The 16,819-nt window shown below is 43.3% G+C and overlaps 1 protein-coding gene across 4 annotated transcripts in view; it reads right to left on the reverse strand.

The window, feature by feature from the left end:
- Positions 1–16,819, reverse strand: part of SLIT3 (slit guidance ligand 3) — a 617,656-nt gene that overhangs the window by 165,424 nt on the left and 435,413 nt on the right. For all 4 annotated transcript variants that reach the window (XM_061189924.1, XM_061189921.1, XM_061189922.1 and 1 more), the window contains exon 6: positions 7,114–7,185. In XM_061189924.1, the coding sequence (XP_061045907.1) occupies positions 7,114–7,185 (72 nt within the window). The remainder of the gene's footprint in view (positions 1–7,113; positions 7,186–16,819) is intronic.

A 16,819-nucleotide genomic window follows, 5' to 3' on the forward strand; every position in this document is an offset into this window, starting at 1 on the left:
AAAAAGAAAAAAGAAAAAAAATCACCACTTAGCTAAAGGGATAAGAAACCAAAGGTAATGTGAGAAATGTTTCAGTAAAATACTACATTGTTCAACATTTAAAATAATTCTGGGACAACCACAATCTTAGTTCTGATCAGGGCCACGTCAAAACAGAGAATCTAGAGACTGAGGAGGGGTAAGCTTCAAATTCAGTTAATTACAACCGGCCCTCTGCATCCACAGGAGCCGCATCCCGGATTTAACCAACAGCGGACTGATCCGCGGGGATCTGGGATCCGCAGGATACGGCACCAGAGGATGCAGAGAGCCGACTGGTAATTTCAACTCAATTTGGTTCCATGAACTTTAACTGACCACCTACTATGTGCCAGGTTTCTGCAAGGCAGTGAACAGTATAGGAGTATTCTCTGACTTTGATTTTTATGAGCGTCCTGATGGGGCATCTGTTAGACATACGACTGAGGTATCTGCTTTAATCCCCATAACTAGCCTAAGAATTGGTATGAATGTTTCTCTTTTTCAAGGAGATGAACCCCAAACCATTCAATTTGGTGAAGCTGGTTTGGCACCTACTGCTAAGGGAGGACTGTAAACTCCAGCAGTTCAGCCTTTGCCTCCTGCCATGTCTGGGGCAGTCTCATGGAACGGGATGTGATGCTGGTTAAGCTGACGTCATAGGTTTAGATCTGAGCACCCTAGGGGGCAACTTTTCGAAAAAGAAAGCCTGTGGTTCCTGAATTATTCTGGGCATTTACTACAGTGAATAATCTCACTCATGCATATAATTGTTTCTCTAGGATGTACTTTTTAATTTTAATTTTTTTTGGTAGCAGAGCAGTTAAGTGCAGGGGATTTGACACTGGAAGAGTAATCCCCTTCTTGTACTTATCCGTGTCACCCTGGGCAAGTTATTCAACTTCTCTAAGCTTCAGTTTCCTCACTGGTAAAATGAAGAAATTACCAGGATCTACCTCGTAAGGGTGTAGAACGGGGTTATGTAAAATACTGCATTCTGATATCTTATCACAGGGCCTGGAAGATAGAAGATGCTAAAACATGGAGGCTATAACAATAATTATAATATTTATAATAACTATACTAATAATTGGTATGATATCATTGCATTATATATCAACACATTATTATTATTTGTTAATCAGAGCATCTGGTTCCATACCCAGAGGAAGGTCATTTGAAGTGGAGGACACGCCACTACTTGCATTAAGCATTGGGTTTTCTGAACTGGACCAACCATGTCTATAAATGTCCCAACGCCCAGTACCCAGCACCCTGCAGCTGGGACAACCACCCTGTACTAGGAGAGTGAGCACACCCTGATCTGGGTAACAGGACTGGTGTCAATTTCTTTTCACTGCCTTCTTATATCAAAAAAGGACTTTCTTTTACATTCACTTTCTGTATCTACAAGTAGGGCTCAGGGTCAGGCCATGTCATACTTGCCCAGAGGTGGTTCCAGTAGAACTATGCTACAAGTCTGGTTCACTCCCATCACTGCTTTAACTCGACTCTCTTTTCTCTAAACGTGGACTGAAAGGGAGCTCATTACCCAGGCTGATGCTGGGGTCTAGGGAGCAAGAAACAGGGTGGGAGGTATTTGTCTCTTGCTTCTCATCATGTGAATAAACCCAATTACAATTGTTTTAGAATCAAAGGGAATTTGGAGGCGAGCTCAACTCCTGAGAAGAACTTCCCAGAAGATGAGACATGAGACATCATGTCTCATGGGCACCTGATGGCTTCTGAGGTACCCCTGTCCAGTCTGGGAGTCTTCGACTCCCCATCACTTAGCTCTGTCTGTGCTTGTCTATTCAACAATTCTGGTAAAGCTCTCGCCTTTAGAGTTTGATCTGCCAGAGGACCTGCTCATTTAACACTTTACTGTCCCTGGTATCTGGCACTATGGTGGCACACAGTGCATCCTTGCTTCTTGGCTGGATTAAAGCAGGGGCTGCATGGGCTGGCAGGTCACTGAAATGGGGGAAGGTCGGTGGGAAAGTGGAGTCTACATACCCCATCCACGGAGGGTATGTGCTTTTCAGTCACAGCTGACCGTTGCAATGCAGAAATGCAGCTCAGGGTTGCCAATGTTTCTGATTCATCAAAGTCCAAAGCTGGAATTCTGGACTTTTACAAAAAATAGCATCAATTTGCAATCTGAAATGCTAATTTAAAATGGTAAAAAAACACTCCACGGGATTAAAAAATCCCTCATCTGTGGCCACAATGTAGTCTGTGATCTAGTTTGCAACCTCTGGTTTCGAGGGAGCTGAAAGCAGAATCTTTCTTTGATTCTGTCATGGACTAAAGTTTGCCCTCCCCCAACCTGCTAAATAATATAAAACATTTAATGATGAGGTTGGAAAGGACAACTGTGCTTAGGATCCCCAGTCTTACCAGGGGATTTCTTCTAAACAGCCTAACTGCCTGCAGGTGCCCACTGTGGGCAAAGAACATGGGATCAGGGGTCCGGAGACCCAGGTTCTAGTCTTTTGCTACCGCTAACTTGCTGTCGCCCTTGTCTAGTCTCCTAGCCAGGGCTAGGACTAGGGTGAGGGAAGCAGGGTGCCCTGGGTACAAAATGTTAGGAGGCGGGCCCCACTCTAGTCCCGACCCTGCTCTCAACCTCTCTGTGCCTTATCTCAACAATAAGAGGTCATCCTGGAGACAGCTAAGGTCCTTCCAGAACCAGCCTATGATGATGTCACTGAACTTCCAAAATTGGTAAGTGACATAAATGGGAGTGAGGCTTTCAAAACAGCACTCGTGGGTTATCTGCAGACCTGTCGCATCTATGTGAATTTTGGCCAGTACTAGTGATTTATCAAGGGCAGACCACTCACGGAAAGCGCTTTCAGGATGTGTTCCTGACATCTTTAGCCTGGCATTTTTGGCAGCATATCTACTGAACTTCTGATTTGCTACAAGTAGTCAGGAGACAATGTCTGAGAATCTCTTCTCTTCTCCTGCAATACTGTTGAAACAAAATTAAATAGTTTATTAACTAGGTTGTCTCATTTTTGTTTCATTTGTCCATACTCTTAATTTTTTTTCCATTAAACATTTTTCCGACCCAAGATGGCATGTCGGGGAGAGAGGAGCCTGGTAAAACTGGTGACATGCCTGGCTCTCCTCTACCTAGCTGGCGGGGGCTAGAAACCCAGGGCTCCGAGTCCCTCCACAAATGATTCCTGACCAGCCAGGGAAACGCAGTCTTGGCATATTCGACCATGGTTTAAACACGCCTTACTCAGAGAAAACCTAGTACGCGAACCGCCAAATGTACAGATCAAGCAGAAATGAATGGTCCATGATTTGTGTAACAGAAGGGCGTCTGACTCACAGAAAGCGAGGTCCCTCAGTTAAGAACCTTAAGCTCCATACAGAAAGTTGGGGCTGTATTTTAGGGAGGTCTGGAGAACGGAGCACCGTGGAGTACCAAAATCAATTGGTGACGTCCAGAAGTGAGAATAAGTCATCGTTGGGACGAGAATGTAAGTCAGTGAAAAAGCAGGATGATTTTCTTTCCCCTGTGAGTCTGATTTACCTTCAACTTTGTGGGGAGCCATCCCTGGGTAAAGGGAATGACAATTTTACAAGCTGTGGGAGGCTCTGGTGTTCTCCTCGGCAGGACCACGAGTCACTGATAGCTTGCCTAGACCAGCTCTTGGGGTCAGTTCACACCACCCTGCAGCACACGTTGGCCATGCTTCAGGGCAGCCAACATCACGAGAGCCTTAGCAACACAGATCAGAAAGGCAGCTTGGTAGAAGGGTTAATTACACAGGTTCTGCGGCTTGCTAGTTAAGCAGTTACTTGGCTTCTCTGAAATGGGTATCTCTCTGTAAAAGGAGGGTGACACTAACAGTTTCATGGAGGGGTTGTGAGGATGCAGAGATAACGATGTAAAAGTACTGCTTTTGGTGTTGGGTACTAGTAACTGCACAACAAATGCCAGCTATTATCACTTGCTTCGCCCGTACTATGCTTTCCTTCTCACTCCCTTTTCTGGCTACCTGAAAAGGGGAGGGTGGTGGCTCTCTTCCTTTGTCTACCATACTCTGTGCTGGACATCTGCCATTGGGCATGAGTCAAAAATGAGGTTGAGGTGGGCAGATTTCACAGTCTTTCCCAATGTTGCACAGTTCCTACTGCTAGGGGTTCCCGCCCAGACTCACCCCCTAGGTTCAGTGCAACCAACCTCAGACTGGATGGAAAGAGGTTTTATAGCATTTCCATCCACAGAAAGGATGGAATAACAGGGTGATCCCATGTGAAATATTTTCACTAGTAGTTTTTTGTCCCTAAACTTAAGTTAATTTTGAGAGAGCTTTCCATGAGGTAATCAGGAGTCTTTCCTTATTTTGTACTTCATGCTGCCTAGTGTCAGAGAGAAAACACACCTGAAATACTATATTTTGTCTTCTTGACTTGCAGACTTTAAAAGCTTGAGATACTTAGAGATGACCTTTGCGCGGACAGAGTGTTTTGAATTCCCTCCCGCCCCCCGTCTCTGTCTCTCTCTCTGAAGAATTTGTTAAGTTAATGTATGATGCCCTCACTTAGTTCCTATTTATTATTTCATTGTCAAGTTTCTTTATGGTGTCTAAGTTGTGATTACAGAGAAGTATTATAAAATGTCAATGCGTAGATGAGATTTGGAAGGTCTGGGGGTAGGGCGGGGAGGTTCTTTAAATGGAGATGTCAGCTCCAGCCAATTTCAGAATGGCTCACCATGAAGATGGATGGTTCCAAAGCTGTGTGCCTCTGCTGGAATTAAAAACCCATGGAATACCTGATTATGATTAATTTTCAATGCTTAGCCATGTGAAGTCAAATGAGAGTGTCTTTAAAACAAAGCTATTGATCTAGCTTTGTTTGGAATTGAGAAGATAAACTAATCAGATCCTGGGGGATCTTTATAATGATGGGGAAAGAGAACTTTTTTTTTTTCCATCCTGGGTTTTTAAGCTTCAAGTTTGAGGGACCTGGTGTATCTGCATAAAATATAAATATATATTTTGATAGCAAATATCAGAGTAGAGAGGGGCAATCCAATTCTGTCCTGGACAGGAGTTTGGTGGAGATGAGGGCATGGTGGGGAGAAAGTTAGGGAAGTGGAGGGGACATCATTTAGAGATCCCCTCCTATGTAGTATATAGGGCATCTCCTCTTAAAGTTAAAGAAACAGACTCAGAGAGGTGGAGTAGCTTGGCCAAAGTGCCACCACATTCGGGATTCCACACCCAGGCATGCCTGACTGTACAGCCCTTCCCTCACCCCGCAGACAGCCTTCCTGGTGAGGCGAGATGACACCACTCCGAGTCGAGAGAACTAACATGTGGGCTGTCAGGTGGTCACAGCTGTTTTGTGGCAGCTGGTGACTTCCATTTCCTGGTCTCTTCCCAGAGAATTTTCTCATCCTTCTCAAGAAGAAGGTGATATGCTCCTAGCAGCCCTTTCTACAGAGGCTTTTTTTTTTCAGGCAGGGAAAATCGAGCCTACCCTTCTCAGCTCCAGCCTCTTGCTAAGAGGAGTCCTGGGTTACTAAATTTGGGCTGGCATCCTCTCCCTAGCAGACACGCATTTGGTGCCGGTTCCGGGGTCAGAGTTTGGGTGAGGAGAGACCATCCATCTTAGGAATGACAACCTGACCTCTCTGGCTGTGGGTCCTGCCTTTTCTGTACCGGGAATTCTCGGTTTTCATCCGATTTCCAGCAGCTTGCAGCATCAGCATCCTCTTTGATTTCCCGTGATTCCTCTTGGAATCACCTTCCTCTCACACAACGTGAAGAGGATGTCTCCAACCCACTGCTACTGTCTGCGGGGCCAGGTGAAAAGGATGGTGGAAGGAGGACCTTCCTTTATGGACAAAGGGACATTTTAATGTACCTGGTCTTTCATTTGTTTGACATCTATTCATTCTTCTGGAAGTCAGAGATATGTAACCTGGTGACTACGTAATTTATTTATTTATTTAATTTTCAGGGGGATGCTCAACACATCCTATGCTTATCATTCTGGCTAGAACTGTAGCATCAGAATTATTTTTAGAAGCAAGCAGTTACAGAACTTGGAAAGGGGAAGTCACCCCCGAGATAAAGCAACTGTCCCCTTCATTTTTCAAATGAGAAGCTGAGGGTCCAAACACAGAAGGGACTTGCCCAAGGTCACACAGCTAACTGAGGGGCTGAGTTGGGACTGAACCGCACGTCTCCAGAAGCAAGTTCTGCTAGGCTGTACTGCCTTCCTCTCCAGGTTTCCCCAAATCAGGCACAGCTGGAAGTGTAGCTGGGGCATAGGGGAGAACAATGAAAATGTTTTCTTACACAATTCAATTTCAGTTTGAATGACCCCAGGATGCCTCCTAGCCGACTTTCCCCCTGGAAATCAGGTGTCCTTAGCTGGACCCATCTGAAAATTCAGAACACAGAAGGGCAGCTACACATTTTTCCTAGACAAGGTGTGCAGGGTGGTCTTCTGGGGAGGGGTCCATCTCCTCTCATCTTCCCCCCAGACCTTGTCACTTTAAGGTTACTGCTTAAAGTTTGGATTTAATCCTGAGATGTGATCCCAAGTGCAACAGCAATGACTGGACTTTACCAGGCTGTTTGGCATTCCCCCTGGTCCTATGCTAAAGTCCCTTTCTGATTCTGGGTAATTCCAGCCGACCCCCTGATGCTACCCCTTTCTCACCTCCCAGACCTGTAACCTGCCTCTCCGTAAGTAAGCCCACACTCAGACCCTCCCTGATTGCTCTGGCAGGCGCTGGGGGTCTACTCCAGCCCATCTGTTTCACCCAGCAACAAATACCGTGGGAGCATCGGGGGAGAAAGGACTCATTTGAGACTTAATTAGCAGTAACCCCAGTTTGTGGGAGGAGAGAAATCCCACTTTGCTGCCTGCAAACACTTTGGCCAAGGTGAGCCGGAGGGATCTCCCAGTTCCCAATTTTAATAGCACTGCAGCAGAAGACACAGAAATGCATCCACACGGACCCCCCAGGCACACACACTCCCCCTCTCTCCTCCTCACCCGGACACACACACGCACGCACACGCACACAAGGCAGCGATCGCAAAATCAACTCACAGGATCTCTAAATCACGCAGCGCTCGGAAGGCTCCATCTTCAATGCAGCTGATGCGGTTGTTGTCTAGTTGCCTGTGGAAAAGCAAGGGAAGAGCATAAAGGCTGAGTGGGGGCCGTGCTGAGGAGCTGGGCAGTCTGGGCCGGGTGTCCCTGGTCCCCCGAGCGCCTGCCCCTCCACCCTCGCCGGCTCTGCTCGTCCCCGCCAGGAGCTCGTGCAGAGCCAGCCTGTCTGCCACGCTGCTGTCTCTCCTCTCTGACTGTCTGAGGGAACTACACAGACGAGCGCACCAAAGGCTGTCAGGTCTCAGTAAATATTAATTGCGCATTTTTTTTTTTAGGCAGAAGGGAGTAATTTCATTACATTAGGGCATCCAATCCATTACGAGCTCTTACCGTCATGTCACTGAAACAATTTCATTAAGCTAAAGGCCTGTAAATCATTGGAGGTCACTGCTCTGCCCTCCGTGACCTCCCAGAATGCTTTTTTTTTTCCCTCTCTCCCTCTCCCTGTCTCCCTTTTACTGGAAGTTGCGGTCTTCTGCTCTGACACAGTGCTAAATCTCAAGGCTTTATCTGCCCAAGAGCAGCGAGGGTGCATGGGGAATATACCAATTCCAAATTAGACTCAACTAATCTAATTTTACAGTCTTTTTATTATTCTAAGCACCAAATGTCTGTGGTGGTTTGATGCCTCCGTGCTTTGTTATGGGGCCCATCTGGTAGGTCATTCTATTGAAGTATTTTCTGACTAAATACAGATTCCCTCAAACTGCACCAAGCATCATCAACATTAAAGAAATTCATTCATGGAAGCGTTCCGGATGGGGGAAAAAAAGGACTATCATTATTGCCTTAAAGATATACCACTTAAATTTAAATTGGGGAGAATTAAATGCACCTATTTCAGGACCTTTTTTTCTTATGTCCCTTTCGATCTTATGAGCACGGAAATCATGTCTTTTAAAAAGATGCCTTGACTAATATACATTCCAGCTGGGGACTGAGGTTATTCTAGTTGAAGGATAACAAATAGATTCCACTATCTCAAATGCCTGACGTGTAGGTCAGAAGATTTACCATGACCACACCCCAACTTAAATATCATCTATTTTATATATATATATAATTTAATTTTAAAAAAAGATGTTATACAGAAAATGGTTATTATCACCAGGCTGTCTTATATTTTGTGTGCGGAACACACACAAAATATAATTTATGCTGGGGGCCAAGAGAAAAGTGTGACTGGAAAAAAATATTGTAAAGCGATTATACTCCGATAAAAAAAAAGAAAAAGAAAAAAAAAAAAGAAAGAAAGAAGTGTGACTGTGTTGAAAAACTCCCTCCTAGACTCCTTTTTCTTTCTTTTGTCTCAGACAAAATCAGCCCCTCTCAGGTGGAGGCTTCTCCTGATGCTGGAATTTTCACTTGAAACTCGTGCTAATCTATTCCAAGACAACTCTCTGCAGAAGATATGTCAAAGCTGCCTTTGGTAGCCCTCTTGGAGCATTTTATATTCTGCTGAAGGAAGGTGGAATTACAATTAAAATCCTATTATCACTGAAAAAATATATAGATGCAGGATTGCATAAATACGCAGGAATGAAACACGTAGAATCAGAGTGATGGAGTGCATCACAGCAGACGGGCTCTGCCGCGGTCTCACGCGGAATGGAATCATCTCAAAAGACGCTCCCGATACAACACACTAGGTGTTTAGGATTACAGAATAGGCAGGAAATGGGTATCTCAAGAAGCAGGAGCAAAAAAAACAAAACAAAACAACAACAACAAAAAAGAAGCAGAAGCACTCCGTAGGTTGACAAATTCTACATCTAGCGTTCAAAGTCCTTGCTGACGCCAACTCACACGGGATCTCAGAGTAGCTCCTGCTACCCTGAATTCTTCCCTTAACGAGAGTTTACTGAGTGGCCTTTCTGTAGAGCTCCTGTAAGCGCTGGGGCCGCTGATTCCCCGCAAAGGTTCTGTTAAGGCAGCCTGCTACCACTGCCCAACTTCTAGATTTATCATCGTTTAAGTGCCAGTGAATCAACAACCCTTGCTCCACGCCAAGGCCACCAAACCTTACCAAGCAGAAATGTAGTGGAGCTGGCTTTTGGCTCCAAGAAATTGTTCATTGAACATGCTGAATTCGGCAAAACTGGTACCATCCGCCTAAGTAGAAAAGTACCTAAATCATCCAATTGGGAAGTCTGGGGTAGTGCGTAGAGATGGCAGTCTGTGGTGCACCTGCTTTTGTGCAGACATCTTAGAGAGGTCCTGGCTATTAGAATATTATTTATTTGCCAGATTTGTGAAGCGTTTTCCATTCCTTTTCTTTATGAGTGCACCAGAAACCAAATAGGATACTCTAAATGCACAGACTTTTACATGAAAAGTATGTAACTTGCAGGGGAGAAGAAACTCACAGAAAGAAGAGAAAAAATGAAGTGGTAGAAAGAAATTAAAAAGGGTAGGGGGGGAAGGAGATGTGCAAGAGATTTTAAAAAATCCACTAGTCAGTCTCCCATCAGGGTCCTGCCACTCAGGATATAGAGCAGTGGGGACAGAGTCTCTGAAAGGACCCTGCTCATTTTAAGGCTAAAAGCAGAGATCTCTAGTACGTTATCAATTACGTGATGTTTAAATAGTTTCAGGGGGTGGCACAAGTCAACACCTAGTTCTTCATGAATAATGGGGAAAACCAAGCTTTAATATAAGCATCTCTGTGGGTGTATTTTATAGAGTATTTTGGAACACATGAAATGTATCAAATTTTAAAATATTTATGCTGAAGTGTGCTTTTCTAGAAGACATTTAATATAACCAAGATTGTCTCCTTTCATTCGAGCTACAGATAAACAGTATCCCCGCCTTGGTGGTCAGAGTCCTTCCCAAGACGCATCATTCATCATCAGAAGTCTACAGGGGTAAAGGCCTGCGAGGGTCCTGTCAGGAGACAAAAACCCGAGTTACTTCACTTCCCAGCTATTACATCTCCATGGCACTGAGCGTCAGAGTGTTCGTGAAACGCTCATTAATTGTCTGCAATCAATTCTGATACTTCCTGCAAATAATCTAGGTCCCTAAAACAAAGTAAAAACACACGTGGGTCCGACAAGTTTTCATTTTCTTTCAAAATTACATCTCAGACACACACAAGTGAGTCCTGAAGCACAGGAGAGGGGAGGTGAAATAAAAGCAAACCCAGCATCTTTCTGTGGGTGTTGGGAGAGAAGTGAAATAGGCACATAGAGAACCTTCCAGAGCTCAGGCCAAAGCATTTGACTAAGCAGTTTGCTTCTGGGGGTGGGTGAAGGCTGCCGACGACGTATGCTCTAAGCTCTCAAGTCAAAGGTCGATATTGTGCCTTTGAAAAGACTCATGCAAAGATCCTCTTAAAAACAAATCAAAAAAGCCCACTGCCCGCTCCACACACTGTTTCTCAGGAGGCAGGTGCAAAAGGAACTCGGAAACGGGAGCACTCAGAACTCTGCCATCTGAAAGTGCCTGGTAGCTCTCTTTCTATTTTTCCTTGGCAGTAAGAAGTGTGTTTTGTACTGCTACTGAATCTTTTCTTCTTGCCCAAGAAATAACCTACCCCCATGCCTTGCCTAGCGCCAGGGACTTCACAGCTGGTCACATATGGCTGCAGAATGACTCCTTCTAGAGCAAGTGTGACAGGGCTGGGCTCAAAATATATGGAAGAAAGCTCTAAGCCACGAGCAACACTGTCCTGGCTGTGGCCCTATGGCCCCGGCACTAACAATAATGACGGAGCATTCCCTTCACGAGCACATGGGGGGCCGCCTTTCTGCCACACAGATCTCTGCAAGCCAGCATGTGGGAAGGTCGCTTGGAAGAAAGGGAGATTTCCATGGGCGCAGAGTGAAGGTGGGGAGCAGGAAGGCAGTGGATGGAGGAAAGGTTGGCTGTTTATTTTTTGGAGGCGACTTTTATTGTCCTCTTACTTTATACAGAATACTCAATGTGATTTACACTCTCCTGCCTGTGAATAAGGCGAGAAGCCCCCAAACGTTCATGATATTAAATTAACTGCTCTAATTTCCCTGGGCAGCTCAGATTTCGGCAAACAATGTGAGCGCTAAAAGGATACCAGAGTCCATTTAGAAAGGAATCCTCCAACAAGAACTAAATGCAGACTCCCCGAGAGGAGCTTTCTGACTACCGTATTTTCATACTCTGAGAATATAAACAAGTCAGAAAGGAAAGTCAGCGTGAGTGAGGACTTAAAATAATCTCCACAAACAGCGGACAGGGAGATAGTGCTTTTGTAAGAATTCCCATTTGTAAGCATAATATTATCACAATTCATCTCTTTCCATCACAATTTCAAATTTCATCATTGAAGCAAGATAGACATATTTTTGCAGTTCAAAAATGAAAAGAAGCACATCTTAAAAAGGGGTTTTAAAAAAAACTGATTACAGTACCAAGAGGCATCTATCTATCTCCCAACCACCACCGCACAACAACAAGAGAAGAAAGAAAATTTCATGATTTCAGTGATGCATTTGAGACTCCGTGAGGAATACCTTGAAAAGAGAAAGCTCCAGAAATAGGCTTTAGAGAGCTGGAAGAAAAGAAGAATTCCCAACTAGCTATCTAGATGCAAGGTCTACATACCAGGGTACACCTACCCAGATGCTCACTTCTCATCCTGATGTTCTGTGGGTCCCAAGCATCTCAGCCCATGGATCGGTAAACTTAGCCTCAGGGCACTGTCACTCTGGGCCCAAAATTCAGCTGCAGTGTTTTGCTATAGGACTGCAGCGACTCTAGCTGCAGTCCTCCTAATGCTAAATGGGGGAAGTAGCTAAAGCTCAGCACCCGTTGGAGTTAAGCAGTTTGCTAATTTCCGAGCAAAACGATCTACACGAAATGCGCAAAATAAGTGGAAGGGCTTCTGCATGAAATTCACAAGGGAAGCCTTACTAGAAATTCAAAGCAAGTCTATGGTCTCGGAATCCAACAATTAATGAACCTATAAGAGCAACTGAGTATTATTAGATGTTCACACTGATTAGGTACCGGGGTATAGAATGAAGTGTGAGAAATCCTTTGAAAATATTTGGAAGGTTACCACCTGTGGTTTTATATCTCAGTTATCTTAAAAGGTATAAGAGAATCCTAAAAACTAAACTAATTTGAATTTGTTTTTGATGAAATAGATATGTTCCAACCTAAACATATTCAAAGTGTATTTCTTTTTCTGCACCGAGGAGAAATAGAATGTTGCAACTATGAAAAAAAAACAAAAAAACAAAAACCTGGGAAAAAAATAACCTGCTTTCTTAAAACAAGCCAGAAGACAAAACATGAAGTAGCCTTGACCTGCTATTCCGTTTCTTCCTGTTAGCCAACTGTCCTTTAAGGAGAAAACAAGAAATCTAGTAGTGTTTCTGAAGGTTGCTTTATATGACAGTTTAACATTCTAAAAAAATCATTATTGAAGAACAAATTATAGAAGCATTTGTCTTCTGCTGGCTGGGGTCTTCAAAAGAAACAAAATAAAGCTCAAGGTTATTTTAACTGGCAAAAGGAAAAAAAATTGTGTTCAAAAGAAATGCATACTCTTCATATAATTGAGTACTGGTCACACTTTGTAGGCAAATCAAACACTTGATCCAAGCCACAGTCTGCTAATGAATTGTCACTATCTCTCATCATTAAGGAGCTACTGTAATTCCACATTAAAACATCTCAAATGAGCAAAAAGAGGTGAATCTATTATTTTGCACATTTTGTACACTTGCCCACCAGACCTAAGAACAACTGCATATAGATATGTTTACTGATCCATGAATTATTTATGTATCCACAAAGATTCTTGTCTGTAGAACTGACAACTTTATGCCTATTTTTCCTACATAATAATTACATGTACTATCTCCCTATTATATGCATGTAAATGAAAACGCATATTATAAGATAGGTAAAGATTCTTGTCTATAGAACTGACAACTTTATGCCTATTTTTCCTACATAATAATTACATGTACTATCTCCCTATTATATGCATGTAAATGAAAACACATATTATAAGATAGGTAAAGAAAGTGATATTGATCTCTGAAATTTAACATGCCTGCATCAGTTATACTTACAGAGATATTTAGGTAATTAAGTGATTGTTAGCATTCCCAAACTTCAACCAACCAAATCTACTTTGCAAAGGACAGAGTCCTAGGTTAACTAAGGTCTCTGATCAGAGCATCCTGCCTAGAACTTAGTTAAAAATTGAAGCATGGATCTGTTTTACCAAGCGTCGTTATGCATACTTTGCCACATGGCCAGCATAATACTTTTTATACAGTATATATCATACTGCTGTTTGACATATGCAACTTCTCAGCAGGAGAATAACTGCATCCACTCCAGTAGATGCTCCTGAAAGCCAGCTCTGCAATAATGCAAACACAGATGATGGATTAGCACCAAAGCGGCACGCCAGACCTTGGAGAATAAAGGCGTGTTTTACACATCACTGGGAAATATCAATAACTCCACTTCTGTGTTTACATAGTTTCCGGTTTGTCGGGGATTTGGCAAATGAATTTGTGCAGAAAAATGTGTGGGGGGGTGTTAGAAATCCCTGCAAATTAATTCAGCAGGAAGGACAGTTGTTGGGAAGAAGCTGAGCTCTCATTTATTCCGGACAAGTTTCAGAAACAAATTTCTGGCTTTTCTAGATAAAACAACAACAACAAAAACCAAGCAAACAAAAAGCAAATCAAACGAAGATACTCCATATTCACAATGAGAGAATTTCTTTTCTCAGCAACTTTTAGACCAAGGGACTGAGGAAGTTTGGTTATTGTTTGCAAAATGTGCTCTCATGTTTTGAGGCATGCCTCAAATCCAGCCTTTCTTGTGTCAACCTGATATGAGGACCAAAGGACTTTATAGCTAGGATGTCCAACTTGCCAAGGTTGGCCCAGAACTTCCCCCGTTTTAGCACTGAAACTTCTGAGACCAATCCTGGGAAACTCTTCCGTCCCAGGTAAACCTGATGGTTTTGCACCTTAGTGTATAACTCTGTTGGAAACATTTATTCTCAGCACATCATCCCTTCACCAATGTCGCTAAACCTTAAAATGTCTGTTGATTCACAAACTTGGCTTTCAGTTATATCATCTCTAACAAGCTCCTCACTGCAGTTACTGTAAAATGGGCTGTCGCTTTACAAACACACCTGCAACTGGACTGGTGGGGGCCTTCAAAGTGGCTGAAATGTTCTGATGTGATTCTTAACCTTCCTCATTGGGAATTAAAATTTCTTTGTAAGAGGCATCCTTGCTGATGTCATGAATACTCAGAGGCCAAACAAATAAAAGGCTGTCTCCATAGCGATGGGGGGTGGGTTTGTGGTTTCCCTAGTTACACTCTTGAGTGATAACCATCTGGGGTTCCTCCCTGGCAGCGGGGAGAGGGAGTGAGAAACTGGAAAGACGAAATGTGCTTTTGTTAACAAGCCTGAAAGTTATCTCCCATATCTCTGTGTTTTACTTCTTTTTAAATCAACCAGCACAAACTGTAGTGAGTTTTAACATTTTTTCACCCTCATGGGCATTTTGGAAATTTTTCATTTGGACTCTAGGGGTAAATGATTCCAGCTGTGAGAATATGACCCATAAGCACAGCCGGAGAAGAGTATTTTTTCTGATACTGAAGCGGCTGCAGGCACCGGAGCCCAGGTTGGACACTGGTTTTCATTCAAATATGGGATGGTAAGCACCACTACTCTGGTCTGAAGTCAAGGGTCTCTCCCAAACAGTGAGCCTGCATCACAGGAGGGCAGGGACAGCCTCCTAAGACCTTGAAAGATCTTCGTTTCCCTTTAAAAAAAACCCCATGGATCTCTCATGTAGAAATTTAAGACTTCCTTGAATTTAGTCACATTTCCAACTCTCAACATTTGCTACCCATTTTTTATAAAATGGAAGATGAGGGCTCCTGTAAATTTCTGGCCATGTGATTGATGTGATTCACACCTGCCCCCGTGGGCCTGGAGGGCAGAACATGGGGTCAAAGAAGATTATTCTGGAGTCTTAAGGTTCTGGCCTTGCTTGGGACTTGCCACTCCTTTCTTCTGTCCTATTTCTTTCTTTTGGAATGGGACCATCTGGCCTATACCTGTCCCACCATTGTGTTTTGGAAACACACATATATTTGATTTCACAGGTTCACAGCTTTTGTCTCAGAATGAATCATAGCTCGAGTCCCACCCATATCTGATTTAGGTGATATTTAGATGAGACTTTGGACTTGAGACTTTTAAGTTGAGGCTGGACCGAGTGTGGGTCTATTGGGATGGAATGAACGTATTTAGCACGTGAGAAGGACATGAATTTGGAGGGGATCAGGGGCAGAATACTATAGACTGAATGTCTGTATCTTCCCCAAATTCATACGTTGAAGCCTATCCCCCAAAGTGAGTAGGTCATGAAGGCAGAGCCCTCATGAATGGGATTAATGTCTTTATAAAAGAGGCCCTAAAAAAAGTGCTCCCTTGCCCCTTCCATCATAGCAAAAAGACAGCTGTTTAGGAGGCAGGCCCTCAGCACACACAGAATCTGCCGGCACCTTGATCTTGGATGTCCTAGCCTCTAGAACTGTGAGAAACACACTTCTGCTGTTTGTAAGCCACCCAGTTTCCGGTATTTTGCTACAGCAGCCTGAACAGACTATGCACCATCCATGCCCCCAAGTCTCAGTTTCTTTGTCTGTAAAATGGAGATAATAACATTTAGCCCGAAAGGAAGTTTTGAGTATGAAAGTTATGAAATGTATGCACTCTGAAAATGTATTTGTGGCCTTGCTTAATTTTCTTTGCTTTGAAATAAATAATATTAAATATAAGAATTCGTCTTACATAATCTCAAAGGGCTCTTTCAGCTCTCAAGTTATGGGGCCTGAGGTCAATTTCTTATGAGATTTTTTAAGAGAAAGTTCCTGCTCATCTTACTCAGATCCTGCTGTGATTTGAGCCTATCCTTTTATCCCTTCTTCCTCCATCCCAGACCAAAGAATCTATTATTGAGATATTCAATATATTCTTTCTGGACTGAGGGCAGCAGTTCAGACTCACGTGCTTTTTGCACTTCTCCAGCTGATATGAGATTGAAAGACAAGAAGCCATCAAAACCCTGTATGGAAGACAATACAAATTTTTCTCTTACCAGGACAATGATGTCAATACAGGCCCATATTTACAACTCCCATAGGCGTGAACCACTAAGAAGGGTAATTACAAAATTTAACCCCATTTCTTCGTGGCCATTTGCAATTAATAACCAATCAAGTATGTATTGAGCACCTAAACTAATCAAATGCCACACCATCATCTATGGTGTATGATTTCTTCATCTTAACATTCCTTAATCTGCACACAAACCTTGAACAACTCCCTGCGGCCTTATGCTGTAACTGTTACAACAACACAACCACAATAATCACCGCACGTAGTACCTACTCACATTTAGTAGGCATTAAGTATTGAGCTGAGCATCTTCAATATCTTCTCTCAGTTGGGTCTCACAATAACACCACCCCTATTTTACAGAAAAGGCAAGTGAGGCATCAAGAGTTTCATCTCTAAGCTCGGCTTTGGACCCAGATCTGTCTACACCCATAATGACTGCAGGTGATGCTACTTCTCTGTAAATGGCCCAGACTCCTTAGC

Source organism: Eubalaena glacialis, chromosome 4, assembly GCF_028564815.1.
Source record: "Eubalaena glacialis isolate mEubGla1 chromosome 4, mEubGla1.1.hap2.+ XY, whole genome shotgun sequence".
In the NCBI taxonomy this organism is placed as follows: Eukaryota; Metazoa; Chordata; class Mammalia; order Artiodactyla; family Balaenidae; genus Eubalaena; species Eubalaena glacialis.